General features: G+C 46.5%; 1 protein-coding gene across 1 annotated transcript in view; it reads left to right on the forward strand.

The window, feature by feature from the left end:
* Positions 1 to 13,214, forward strand: part of RUVBL1 (RuvB like AAA ATPase 1) — a 37,153-nt gene extending 23,939 nt beyond the window's left edge. The window contains exons 9-11 of the mRNA XM_006763217.2: positions 7,167 to 7,269; positions 11,539 to 11,630; positions 12,830 to 13,214. Coding sequence (XP_006763280.1) covers positions 7,167 to 7,269; positions 11,539 to 11,630; positions 12,830 to 12,989 — 355 coding nt within the window. The 3' untranslated portion in view covers positions 12,990 to 13,214. The remainder of the gene's footprint in view (positions 1 to 7,166; positions 7,270 to 11,538; positions 11,631 to 12,829) is intronic.
* Positions 13,215 to 13,347: the final 133 nt, after the last annotated feature.

The following is a 13,347-nucleotide window of genomic DNA, read 5'->3' on the forward strand; positions in this document are numbered from 1 at the left end:
TATCTGATCGCTCCTAACTGCCTCTGCCTGCCTGATCACCCCTAAGTGCCTTCCCCTGCCAGCCTGATCTTGCCTCCAACTGCCTTCCCCTGCTGGCCTGATTGCCCCTTACCCCCTGCCGACCGGATCTCACCTCAAACTGCCCTCCCCTACTGGCCTGATCGCCCCTAACTGCCTCTGCCTCAACCCCCACCACCATGGCTTTGTCCAGAAGGAAGTTAGATGTCTAGAAGATGGCCAGTCGACCTGGTCTAATTAGCATATTACCCTTTTATTAGTATAGATATCTTGTAGTCACTTTGAATCCCTGAAATATGCTGTCTTGATAGCATCGTTGCCCCAGGTTTTTTCTGCCATCTTGGAGAGCAGGTAGCTTGTACAGGTCCAGGACAGCTGTTGGTGAGAGGAGCCTGGCTACCTAGGCACCTTCTGGAAACCAAATATGTGGTCTGGTGTCCATTGAGCCTGGTGTCCCTGCCACACAGACCCTGCAGATTTGCTGTACTTGCCTTGCTTTGGTCAGGCCTGGCTACAGTGAGACAGCTGGTGAAAGGGCTCGGCCTGGACAGATGGCACCCCCTGCAGAGCTCTGCTAATGGTCTTCCTTCCCTCACAGTGGATAACCCAGCCCAGTAGAGCCTGGTAGCTTCTGGCAGGAGCAAGATCTCTTGGACTTAGAGTACCTTCTCTCAGTCCTGTCCCATCCAGGAAAAATGTGCATAGGAAGGTGGCTTTGATCTCAGAACTTGCCAGTAGGGACAGAGCTCTGGTCAGTCTGCAACCTGGGAGACACGGCCCAGCCTTGTCCTGACTGATTTGATCAAAGGCTCCTTGAGCTGTGGCTGCTCACTGCTGTCAGACTGCAGTCATCTAAGTGGAGGGAAAATGTTCAGAGTGTGGGTCTTGTGCAGGCCTACTGAGGTAACCAAAATTGGGGTATGTACTCTACAAGAGGATTTTGATGCCAATCACTAGTGGGAAATTTGTTTAGTGGTGATGATAATGTCAAAACATCAATAATAAAAATATCCAACATGTATGAGGAGTTCTTTCTGTGTACCAGGCACACTGCTGCTCTCACCTCCACTTAGTGAGGAAGGGACTGCTGTTCTCGTTCAGATGAGGACACCAAGGTTGCACCAGGAGGGGTGCTTGGCTAGGGTCACACAGCTCAGAAGCACAGCTGGGAATTGACCGGAGCATTGTACTTCAGAGCCATGTTCTGAGATGTGAGATGTGAAATGATGGAATTTCTGGAATATATGTATAGTTTTGGCCTCATCTGACTTGCCGCCCATCAGACTCTACCCCTGGAGGTAGAGTTTGAGCTTCCTTGCCTTCAGACCCATATCTGACCTTTAGAGCCTGAAAGGAAAGGGAGAGGAAAGAAAACTCACAGTAATTGGGGGCTTCCTCTGTGCCAGAAACTGTCCAAAGCACTCCACACGGGCCTTCTCTTGTAATCTCAAGGTACCCTGACCACCTACCTCCAGATTCACACGGGAGGTGAACTGCAAGGGCCATCCGACTCCAAAGTCCATGCCATTCCGGCTTCCCTGCACTGCTTTCCACAGTTGCCCGGTCAGTGAGTGAGGAGGGTTGAGTTTTGATGTTGTTTGGTGGTGTGGGGAGCGACCGTACCGGATGGAGAGGTGTGGCTGTGAAAGTGCAGACACCCCCTAAATCCTCTGGGTCACCTCTCCTTGTACATAGGTGGAGTCATTCCCGGAGGAGCACATGGCCCTGGGCTTCTTCCATGGGCGCCTCCCCCTCCCATGGGAAGAGATAACATTCACAGACACAGTGGGAGGTGAAGCTGCACTAGCTCCACTCCTTTTACCTTGAGAGGTCTTTTCCCTTTCAGGCTGCAGGATCGTCAGGTGTAAAGGAGCCTGGCCTGATCCCAGCTCTAACACTTGGGAGGCCTTCTTTTCCTGTGGAGAATAGCTCCCTGGGATCAAGTAGTCTTTGTGGGAGTTTTTCTTAACAAGTCACTGTTGCTTTAAAGCATGGAGACTTAAGAAACAATCAGGTTGGAATTCAGTGTACCCCTGTGGCAGAACACCCCAAGTGGCACTTTTGTTCAAAACCAGCTTTGTCCTGGCCTTGTGGCTCGGTTGGAGTATTATCCTGACGCATCAAGTAAATAAGTGGAACAATAAATTGACCTCCCTCTCTCTCTCTCTCTCTCTCTCTCTCTCAACAATAAATAAAAATAGAACAGCTTTATGGAGATGTAATTCACACATAATACAATTCACTCAGTTAAAGTGTAAAATTCAGGGTTTTTTAACATATTCACAAAGTTGTGTAATCATCACCATAGTCTATTTTAGAATGTTTTCATCACCCACCAAATAAATGCTATACCTATCAACAGCTACCCTGCCACTTCCACCCATACTCCTCCCTCCCACACACACCTAGTTTTTCCATAGCTCCTTGCAACCATTAACCTACTTCCTGTCTCTATGTATTTAATGCCTTTTCTGGACATCTATATATATAAAAGCCAAAGTGACCATTACGACCGGTCCCTATGATACACACTGCCACCTTCTTGCTGCAGGCCAACCTCCCACAGTCCCTCCCCCTGGCTGGCCAGCCCCGATCAGCCCTGATTGGGACTGGGCAAGATGGCCTCGCTCAGCCCCGATCACCGGCCAGACCAGGGGACTCTACCCATGCACTAATTCATGTGCCAGGCCTCTAGTTTCATATAAATGGTACCATACAGTCTTGTGTGTTTTTTATGTCTGGCTTTTCCACTTAATGTAATGTCAAGGTTCACCCATGTTATGGCATGCATCAGTACTTACTTGTTTTTAAGACTGAATAAATAGTATTTTAAAATATGGAAAATTTAGTAGCCTGTTTTTCTACTCATCATTTGATGGGCTTTGGGATACATACCTGGGAGTGGAATTGCTGCATCAAATGGTATCTCTACTTACCCTTGCAAGGAATTGCCAGACTGTTTCCACAGTGACTTCGTCACTCTCACCAGCAGTGTGTGAGAGTTCCAATTTCTCCACATCCTCAACAATTGTTATTATTGAGTCTTTTTTATTCTAGCCATCTCGTGGGTATAAAGTGGTATCTCATTGTGGTATTGATTTGCATTTCCCTGATGGCTAGTGATGTTGAACATCTTTTCATGTGCCTCTTGGCCATTTGTATATCTTTGTGGGAAAATTATCTGTTTATGATCCTTTGCCCATTTTTTTATGAAGGTTTTTTTTTATTGTTTTTATTCTTTATGTATTCTGGATACTAGTTCCTTACCAAATATATTATTTGCAAATATTTTTCTCACATTCTGCCTTTTTTGTTGTTGTTAAGCCTCACCTGAGGATAGTTTTTTCATTGATTTTTAGAGAGAGTGGAAGGGAAGAGGAGAGACAGAGAGAGAGAAACATTGATGTGAGAGAGACACATTGATTGATTGCCTCCCATATGAACCCCCACCAGGGCCAGGGATGGAGCCTGCAACTGAGGTACGTGCCCTTGACCAGAATTGAACCCAGGACCCTTTAATCTGCAGGGCAACGCTCTATCCACTGAGCCAAAGTAGCTAGGGCTCAATGTCTTCTAGATTGTGTCTTTCTTTTGACACACAAGTTTTAAATTTTGATGTCCAATTGATCTAATATGCTAAGTGTCCGGTCCACTGGTCTGCCGTTCAACCAATCAAAGCGTAATATGCTAATCGCTCATTATTATGTGCACTGACCACCAGGGGGCAGACAGTCGACCATTTGCTGTGATATGCATTGGCCACCAGGGGGTAGATGCTCTGACTGGTAGATTAGCTTGCTGCATGCCCTGGAGCCCTCCTGCAGTTCCTCCCTGGCTGGCCAACCTCCTGCGTCCCTCCCCGGCCCTGATCATTCACTACCTGGCCTGTGCCCTCTTGCAATCCGGGACCGCTTGGGGGATGTCGGAGAGCCGGTTTCAGCCCTATCCTGCAGGCCAGGCCTAGGGACCTCACTGGTGCACGAATTCGTGCATTGGGCCTCTGGTTCATATATAATCTAAGGTCACAAATACTCTATGATTTCTTAAAGTTTTCTAATGTAGCTTTGACATTTAAGTTTCTGATCACTTAGAGTTAATTTTTGTGTGTGGCATAAGGAATAGGTCTGTCCAACTTCATTCTTTTGCATGTGGATACCCAGTTGTCCCAGGACCATTTATTGAAAAGACTGTTCTTTATTGAATTGTCTTGGCAGCCTCATCAAAAAATCAAATGGCTTTCTTCTTAGGGCTCAGTGGACTTATGGGAGTTACCCTTCATGTTACCCAGAGAAGTATTCTTTACTGTGCTTCCTGTCACCATAGAAGCTTTAAGCTTTGTGTTATCTGTGTCCCTGCAGTTACAAGGTTATATAAACAACCATCAGGCAGTGATTCAGAGCCAGGGAAATTTTTTTATTTGTCTTGCCTGGAGGTGCTGCTGGCATCTAGTGGGTAGAGCAGTGATGGAGAACCTTTTGAGCTCGGCGTGTCAGCATTTTGAAAAACCCTAACTTAATTCTGGTGCCGTGTCACATATAGAAATTTTTTTATATTTGCAACCATAGTAAAACAAAGACTTATATTTTTGATATTTATTTTATATATTTAAATGCCATTTAACAAAGAAAAATCAACCAAAAAAATGAGTTCGCGTATCACCTCTGACACGCGTGTCATAGATTCGCCATCACTGGGGTAGAGCTAGGGGCACTGCTGAGCATTCTACAATGCATAGGATAGTCCTTTACAAAAAAATTATTTGGTCCAAAATGTCAAAATGTGACAGTTGAGGAACCCTTGCGTTATAATTTTTGCACCCATATAAGTGTGTCTATAGGATAATTTTTTAGATGCACAATTCCTTGTTCCTACAGATATACCATATTGGATTCCAAGGAGAATTCCGTCTGTGGCCTCACACCCATCTGGAAAAGGCATACCATTTACATAGTTTGAATAGTTGTTGAATGGCATAATGGTGAAATCAGTATTAGGCTGAGGCCAGAGTCAGTAATGAACTTCCAGGTACAAGAGTAAATCTGCACTTTCAGCCAAAATATAATTATTACTGCAGTTTGTTGTTAGCAATTTTATAATGTAATATGGCTATTATGGCTACCCTGTCAACAAAATTGCTCCACACTGAGAGCTCCTCCTGGAGTTGCTGCGGACTGAAGGGTCCCTGATTCAATTCCGGTCAAGGGCACATGCCCAGGTTGCAGGCTCGATCCCCCATAGAGGGTGTGCAGGAAGCAGCCGATCAACGATTTCCATCATTGATGTTTCTATCTCTCTCTCCCTCTTCCTTCCTCTCTGAAATCAATAAAAATACATTTTAAAAGCAATAATAATAATATTTGTATTTGCTATTCTATTTCCCCATTCATTTTGAAAGGTCTTAACTATAATAATAAAAGCATAATATGCTCATTAGACCACACATCCTTCTGGACGACCTTCTGGATGAAGCTGGGGCTGTGAAGGAAGCCCGGGTCCCTGGTGCCTATTGGCGGCCAGAGGGAAGCCCGGGTCCCAGGTGCCAGAGGGAAGCCGGTGCTGGCAGCTGGGGGAAGGAAGGCCTACTCTTGCACAAATTCCGTACATCAGACCTCTAGTTTTTTTATATTTAACAATTGTTCACTAATATGGCATTTTATTCTTTTTTGGATTGTTTTTATTATAGTAAAATGTATATAAAATGGAGTTTGCCATTTAGGTATACAACTCAGTGGTATCAATTATATTCAGTGTTTTACAACCATTACCACCATCCATCTCCAAAGCTTCTCCATCACCCCAGACAGAAACTCTGTACCCCTTAAGCAGTAATTCCCATTTCCCCCTTACCCCATCCCTAGTAACCTTTATTCTACTGTATTTACGAATTGCCTTTTTTAGATATTTTCTATAAATGGAATCATACAGTATTTGCCCCTTTATAATTAGCTTCTTTCACTTAGCATAATGTTTTTGAGGTCCATGCTGTTGTAGAATATATCAAAACAGCATTTATTCTTGCAGTAATAAATATACATTACACTTTAACTGACCACATAGAATTTCAACAGATTTTTTTTTACTGAAGTTTTATTTCTACAATGATTACTTATATTAGAAACCAAGTATTCTGATATTAACCATTAAATTCAAATGACCTATTCTTGTTCTTTGTTATATTGATAAGTTAGGACCGTAGACTTTAATCTGGTACCAGATATGGTGCAGAGGTAGACCTGCTGTTGTGACTCTCAAAGATTGAGGCTTCTGGACACTGTGGCTGAAGCCTGGCCCATGGGCTGCCAGGTCTGCCCAACACGCTTCCTGCCAGGCAGGCAGCTGGTACCTGAAGGCCTGGTGGGTTTAACAGGGCTCCTCTCCTGGACTGTTCTTCCTATGGCTTGGTTAAGAATCCAAAGGAAAATAGGAAAAGGGCATGACTGGACAGTTCCCCAAAATAAATAAAATAACTAGTGCATATAAGGGAAAGCATTCAAATGAATAAAGGAAATGCAAAATCAAACAAGGTATTACCCTTCTATTTTCTAAACCATTTGCTGTCGAAGCAGCAAAATATTTAAAAAATTAGAATACCTAGTGTTGGCTATAATGCAATGAGATCAGATCACTGTGTAGCTTTGTAAATTAGGACATTCATTCATCCATTCAAATAGATATTCAGGATTGTATCAGGCACTACTAGAATTTCTGAGGAAATGTTCATGACTGACTGTATAAAATTGTTTATCAAAGCATCATTAGTAAAAATAACAATTGGAACTACCTAAATGCCCAACAGTTTTGGGTTTTATAAAATACCTGATGGATTAAAACTAAAGTGACATAGACAAAAGCAAAAAAAAAAATCTACATACTTAGTATAGTTTATAAAAATCTATATATATGAAAATGTGCTGTTTGTTTTTTGGGTGGCCTTTTCTTCCTCTTTCCCAAATTTCCTATGGTATTGATATTTTCTCAAATAGAGAAGTTGCTTTTGATGATACCTGAATGTTAGTCTATTACCCTGGCTCTGACACTTAGGACATAAGCTAGCTGTTTTGTCATGGTGAGCACCTCAACCATGTTTTCAATGTCCAGAACCTGGTCTCAAAGGGCAGGGGGTGATGTGATCATTCTGGCTCTTGCAGGGGTACTGAGGATATCACCTCTCCTCATGGCATCCCCCTCGACCTTCTGGACCGAGTGATGATCATCCGGACCATGCTGTACACGCCACAGGAAATGAAACAGGTGAGTCTGCCTTCCCACCTCCTCGCTCTCTTCCCTCAGTTGCTCCCAGCGTTCCCTGATGCCATGCAGAAAGGCTCCATAGAGTGGACCTAGCTCTCACCGCCGTCTGCCACTTAGCTGCTGCCCTGGGCAAGTCACAATGCTCCAGAGCCTTAATCCCCCCCATCAGAGGGACAGATGGGCCAACTAGACATTGCCTGAATTTCACAAAACCTTAGGAAAGGGATGATGAAAAATATTGACTTGATGATGATCATTAGGGAGGCCACTGGCTCTAGGAAAGAGGCAATGAAATATGACTTGGCAATAGCCTCTTGGACCCAAGCCAGGCCCTGTCCGAGGTCTCTTTGCTCAGTGGGCAAAGCTAGGCACTCTGTCCCTCAGAACCCACAGCAGGCCAGCTCCAGCAGAGCATAGAAGCTGGAGAAGGTAAGCATTTGAGTCTTAGCAGAGCCTGGCTGCTCTAAAGAGCCTGACTAGTGGTGGGTTTTTTGGGGATGGTGCATAGTTTTGTAGCTTTGGCTGTAGAGATGATGGTGAAGCAGGGTCACAGAGCTTAGAGGGGCACATGGAATGGAGGTCATAAAACTAACCTTATAATGAGAGGCTTGAAGGAAATGTACATAAAAGCATCTTACTCAGTCCCTGACACAGAGTACATGCTCAGAATTCCACATGAGCTGAATTTGGGTTAGATTTGCAGGTGGGGTGGGGGTGCTGGGATATATGAGATTAGGCCTTACCCCAAGGGGCACAGTCTTAGTTTTTCCCACAGGAATGGCCTCTTGCTTGATCTGGAGCTGAAATACCAACTGTGTGCTAAACAGTGCCTAGGCACTGCACACTTAGAATTTCGAGTCCCCTTACTGGTACTTCAGTAGTCGTTACGGTCATAATCGCTTTTCCTTTTGATGGCTGAGTCATGAAGTGGCAAGTCAAGGATGCAAGCCAGTCTGTGCCCTGCAGAGCCCAGGCCATCTACTCATTGCCATAGGTTGCTGACCCACTGGGACAGCAAGGGCTGTACTATTTTCCCTACTCTGCCCCCCTGTGCCCCAGATGGTCTTGCTGCCAGCATGTAGGTCTGTCACTTTGAGGTCCGCATACGGCCAAGGCTGGGACATAGAGTGGACCAGGACAGCACTGACATCTTGACAGGCTCTGCCTAGACCCTCTCTTCTCACCAGAGAACAGGCACTGTTTGTTGGACATTGTACTAAAGCCATGGACATGATTAGCCAGCATGATTCCATTTGATCCTAGAACTATGAGGCAGGGAGAACTGTTATCCTTGTCATTCTTAAAGATGAGGACACCGAGACTTAGGCTAATTTAATTACCAAGTTCATAAAGCTGGTCACTGTTTAATGGGTGATAGGCCTGACTAACTGGAATCCAGGCTGTCTGGTCCTGAAGCCCATGTTCCTAAGCACTATGCCACCAGCTTCCCATCTGCTAGAAACACCTCAGTTCAGGGTGGAGTCCCTCTGGCAGTTCATCGGTGGGGCTTTTCCTTTTGGAGCTCTGAGGGCCTCTCCTGTGCACTCCCTGGCTGCCCCTTTGCTTACGTATGGCCTATCCTGCTTGGCCCTGCCAGCATTTCTTGTTGACCAGTACCCAGGAGTGCAAGGGTTAGCATGGAGTAGAGGTCTCCCTCCATACCCAGCATTGACAGAATACCTGAAACAGTTGTAGTTCACGGCAGCAACTGTGTAATTCCACGACTGAAGGCCATGTCATCAGATTATGGTCTTTTGCTCTTGGATGAATGCTAGGTTGAAGTCAAGGTATTCATGGAATAGAAGCAGAAGCAAAAGCAAAGGATAAGTTGGTTCCTTCCCCATCCTTTCCGTGGGACTGGAGCCTACTGGGAGAGGCAGCCCTGCACACTCAGAGCACTTCTTGGCTGAGTTAACATGAGCAATTTGGTGCACCTCTATGAGCCTTGGCCTTCCTGGTTCACTGGGAGATCTGTTCCCTCCTTTCAAGATTGTCATGAAGACTAAGTGAGATAGCGGTAATAACTTAGAGAAGTAGGAAGGGCCGGCCATCCCTTCCTACTGCAGTAATTATTACTGTTACTACCAGCTTGCAGGTGCCTCACAGGCAACCACTGGGATCCGTACAACAGCTTTCAATAACCAGGTTTTGGGACTCGGGAACAATAGGGCCCCGTGGTCACAGAGAATAAGCTGCAGAGCTAGGACCACTGAGAGGCAGTTCACATTTGTTTCCTCCATTTGACCCTGGAGCACACAGTCTGATCTCCCCTGGAATGTTCTCCAACTGTGCCTCCAGAGCAGTAGCTGCTGGCAGGCTCCCAGCCTGATCCCATCTTGGCTCCGCCAGGCTTCCTCCTGGGTTAGCAGGGGACCGACTGACTGCCAGCATGGGCATTGCCTTGTTCTTGTGGGTTCAAGGGAGAACTTCGGCGTCTTTATTGGATGGAGCCCGGGGCAGGTTTTTAAAAAACAGCAAATGTAACTTGTGTACTCTGCCATCAGTGCTGACACCCTCATAAACTATCCCAGCAGGTTATTAAATGATTAAAGATCTAATTTATGAACTGTCCATTTCCAAGTAGTCTGAAACAGGAGCTCTTGGTATAGCTCTGACCTGCTCTAGAGAGAGAGTAGTGTCCCTGACATTCCTGAAGCCCAACTTCCAAATCAGTGCAGTTCGCTAAAGATGAAATCCCCGGGGCTGAAGCTTTCCCCTGGAGCAGGCTCCAGCATTAAATATTTGCATCGCCCTAAAGTTTCTGAAGGCTGCAGGGGACATTTTTCTTGACAGGACCTGGAGGTTCGTTGGTCCCCAGCTGGCAATGAGAAGCCCTTTTTTGTATTGGAGCACAAACCTGTCTGGATCTGACTGTGTGGTCAGAGGGGAGTCCTGTGGAGGGAGCAGGGATCTCCCTCCCTGCCCTTTGTCCATTGAGGCCTTCCCTGCTCAGCTGCATTTAGCTTTGGACCCCAGGTGGTGGAACCCCTCATGCACAAGCTTATATTCTTTTGATGGAGGTCATACCCTGGCTGAACAGGAAGGTTTAATGTGGCCGGTGCAGTGCAAACATAGTTGCCAACATTTAGAAATCAGAGCATTTCATACAAAAATCTGAGTTCAGAGTCTGTTGACAGAGTAAAAGACTTCCTTGTCAGCACCTGGCCACCTGCCCCGATGTGTGCTGCTGGCCTAACCACCTCAGCCACAGCCCTGGCCCTGAGCCTGGCTTTCTTACTGAGCAGTACCTTTCCCATTCAAAGCAGGTAACGTCCTGGGCCCCTTATCAGAGCCACCAGACACTGAACTCCCTCCCCCTGCAGCCCCTGTCCTCAGGGTCTCTGCCTGAGAGCTGAAAGGCCAGGTTTGAAATGTCTATATCCTCAACCTCTGCTCCTGCTCTTCCCCTTGGAAGGCTTCAGCAGGGGCTCAGTCTCTCCCACTTTCTGTGCCTCTACTCGGGTGTGTTTTTATGGTTTTAATTTAAACAAGGGCTTCTTGATATCTTGTTTACGAAGCTGCCAAAGTGAAAAATTCCTGTATTATATGAGGCTCAAAGTCTTCGAGTTATCTCGGCTTCACAACACACAACATCATTATCCCAGCTGCCCCTTATCACTCAGTGCTGGTGCGCTGCAGGATCCCGGTGCCACTTGTGTTACTGCGTCCGCACTGCCAGCTCATTTCCCATCCAACTTTACTGGGATCTTCAAACTGCAGCAAGCGTCAGCCTCTTCTTGATAGATTAGATATCTTTGGGTGATGTTATGAGGGTTGGTAAATCTTTAAAAGTAACTTTTTTTGATTTATTCAACCATCGTATTTATCAAGCAAACAAAGAATCATTCTTCTTACCTGAGTGCTTATAGGTGGTGGTGTCCACCCTGGAGAGGAGGGGTAGAGCCTGTGCGGGCGCCTGGGCAGGTTTTGGAGAGGCCTCAGTTTTCTGGTTCTGGGGATTGAGTGGGAAGGACCGGGAGGTAGGAGCTGAGCTACCCTGGTTGACTCCTCCAGGGGTACCAGCTGCTTTTCAGTCAGTGTGAATGTAACACCCTGGCTGAAAAGCCATGCACGGTGTGGATGGCACTGCAGAGGTGGGTGAGTGCAGGCCTAAGGAGAGGTCGGCTCTCTGCCCCACCAGCCCAGGATTGGGCTTCTGCTGCTCTAATGATGGGATGAGAAACACTTAACCAGGTTGTTTTTAAAGCACTTTATAAATGAGAGACTTGAGGTTGGTTACTGTTGATCATGGTTTTTCTCCTTCAAAAGATCATTAAAATCCGTGCCCAGACAGAGGGAATCAACATCAGTGAGGAGGCACTGAACCACCTCGGGGAGATTGGCACCAAGACCACTTTGAGGTGAGCCACTTCCCCTGGAGCTGCTCCAGGCCCCACTGGTGCCTTCTCAGCAAGGCCTGTGGGGACATAAAGGCAGGCCCCCTTCTCAGAGCATAGGACCATGTCTGTTCTTACTGGTATGATGGATCTTGTCCAGGACATGGTGCTGTGGAGTGCAGAATAGTTAGATGATGGTGTTTTAAAAGTGAGAGTAACAGGTGACGTCCCCTTGTCCTGTAGCAGGTGCACTCCTGGGTAGAGGGCTGGCTTTGACCCCAGGTCAGACCCCTTGCAGTGGGTCTCCACCTCCCTAATGCTGCGACCCTTTAATACAGTTCCTCATGTTGTGGTGACCCCCAACCATAAAATTATTTTCGTTGCTACTTCATAACTGTAATTTTGCTACTGTTATGAATCGTAATGTAAATATCTGATATGCAGGATGTATTTTCATTGTTTGCGACCCAAAGGTTGAAAACCGCTGCCTTAGAGGAAAAGGACAGACCAGAGACCAGGGTCCAGAGCAGGGAGTTCATTAGCTGGGCCCTACCTCGCCTCCTTACCCCTCGCCCAGCTGGCTCTGTCCCCCAGGCGTGTCTCGGGTAGGAGTGGTGGGTGTAGGCGAGCGTGAGGAGGAGTGCAGACATGGACTGCTTCCCTGACTATTCATTGGCTCAAAGCCATTGCCTATGGAGGATGTCCCTCCTAAGTGTTCTGGCTCCTTGTGAAATCATGACGTCGCTCCTGTCCCTATTTCTTCCACTCCCAAGGTTGAAGCAGAATTGCAAGCTGCTTTGTTCGGGTGGAGTGGTGCTTTTTAAATCTCCTGGATGTTCGTACCTTTGGATAGGGCATGTGCTTACAGTGGCTGTGTTCATTTCCCTGCCATTGTCACAGTCCTGATCTGGACCTTGGATTACCTGCCACTAAGTTTGCGCTCCCTTTCAAGCAGCAGTGGAATCCCCTCCTGTTGGAGAACTTTCAGACTGAAAGATTTGGGGAGCAGGACTTGGTCATGTTGGTGACTTCTGACCCCTCTATGAGATCTTGCAGGTCTTTGAAAAATGACAGTTCTCACGCCTCCTTGTCTGCTGTGTCTGCAGCAGCTTTCTCAAGCCCAGCATTGGGCTCAGCCCCTGGTGCCAGTGCTCCTGTGGGAGTGGAAGGGCTCCTATCTGTGGCCACCATCTCACTCCTGCCCTGGCTCCTGTCCACTCTAGGTACTCGGTGCAGCTGCTGACCCCGGCCAACTTGCTTGCTAAGATCAACGGGAAGGACAGCATCGAGAAAGAGCACGTTGAGGAGATCAGTGAGCTCTTCTATGACGCCAAGTCATCGGCCAAAATCCTGGCTGACCAGCAGGATAAGTACATGAAGTGAGTCTTTCTGCAAAGAGACACTCCCAGCATGCCTGGGCCTGGGCACAGCCTGCAGATACAAGGCTCGCCCCTGGCTTCGGATTCTGTTCCCCCTCGGGCGTGGTTAATGGCAAGTTCAGTGTACTGTCTTCTTTTTAAGTTATACTTTCTCCCATTGTTGCTTTGAAGGAACCCTGCCTCACCTGGCATGTTTTCTAATAAATCCTTGTAGGATATTTTGATGACATCTCTCTCTCTTCTTTTAATTAAAAAAAAAAACACAACACTTTGTATTTTAGAACAGTTTTAGATGTACAGCATTGTTGTAAAGTACAGGGCGTTCTCAAATACTTCACACCCAGTTTCCCTACTGTTAACAT

This window comes from Myotis davidii, unplaced genomic scaffold (assembly GCF_000327345.1).
Source record: "Myotis davidii unplaced genomic scaffold, ASM32734v1 scaffold78, whole genome shotgun sequence".
Classification (NCBI taxonomy): Eukaryota; Metazoa; Chordata; class Mammalia; order Chiroptera; family Vespertilionidae; genus Myotis; species Myotis davidii.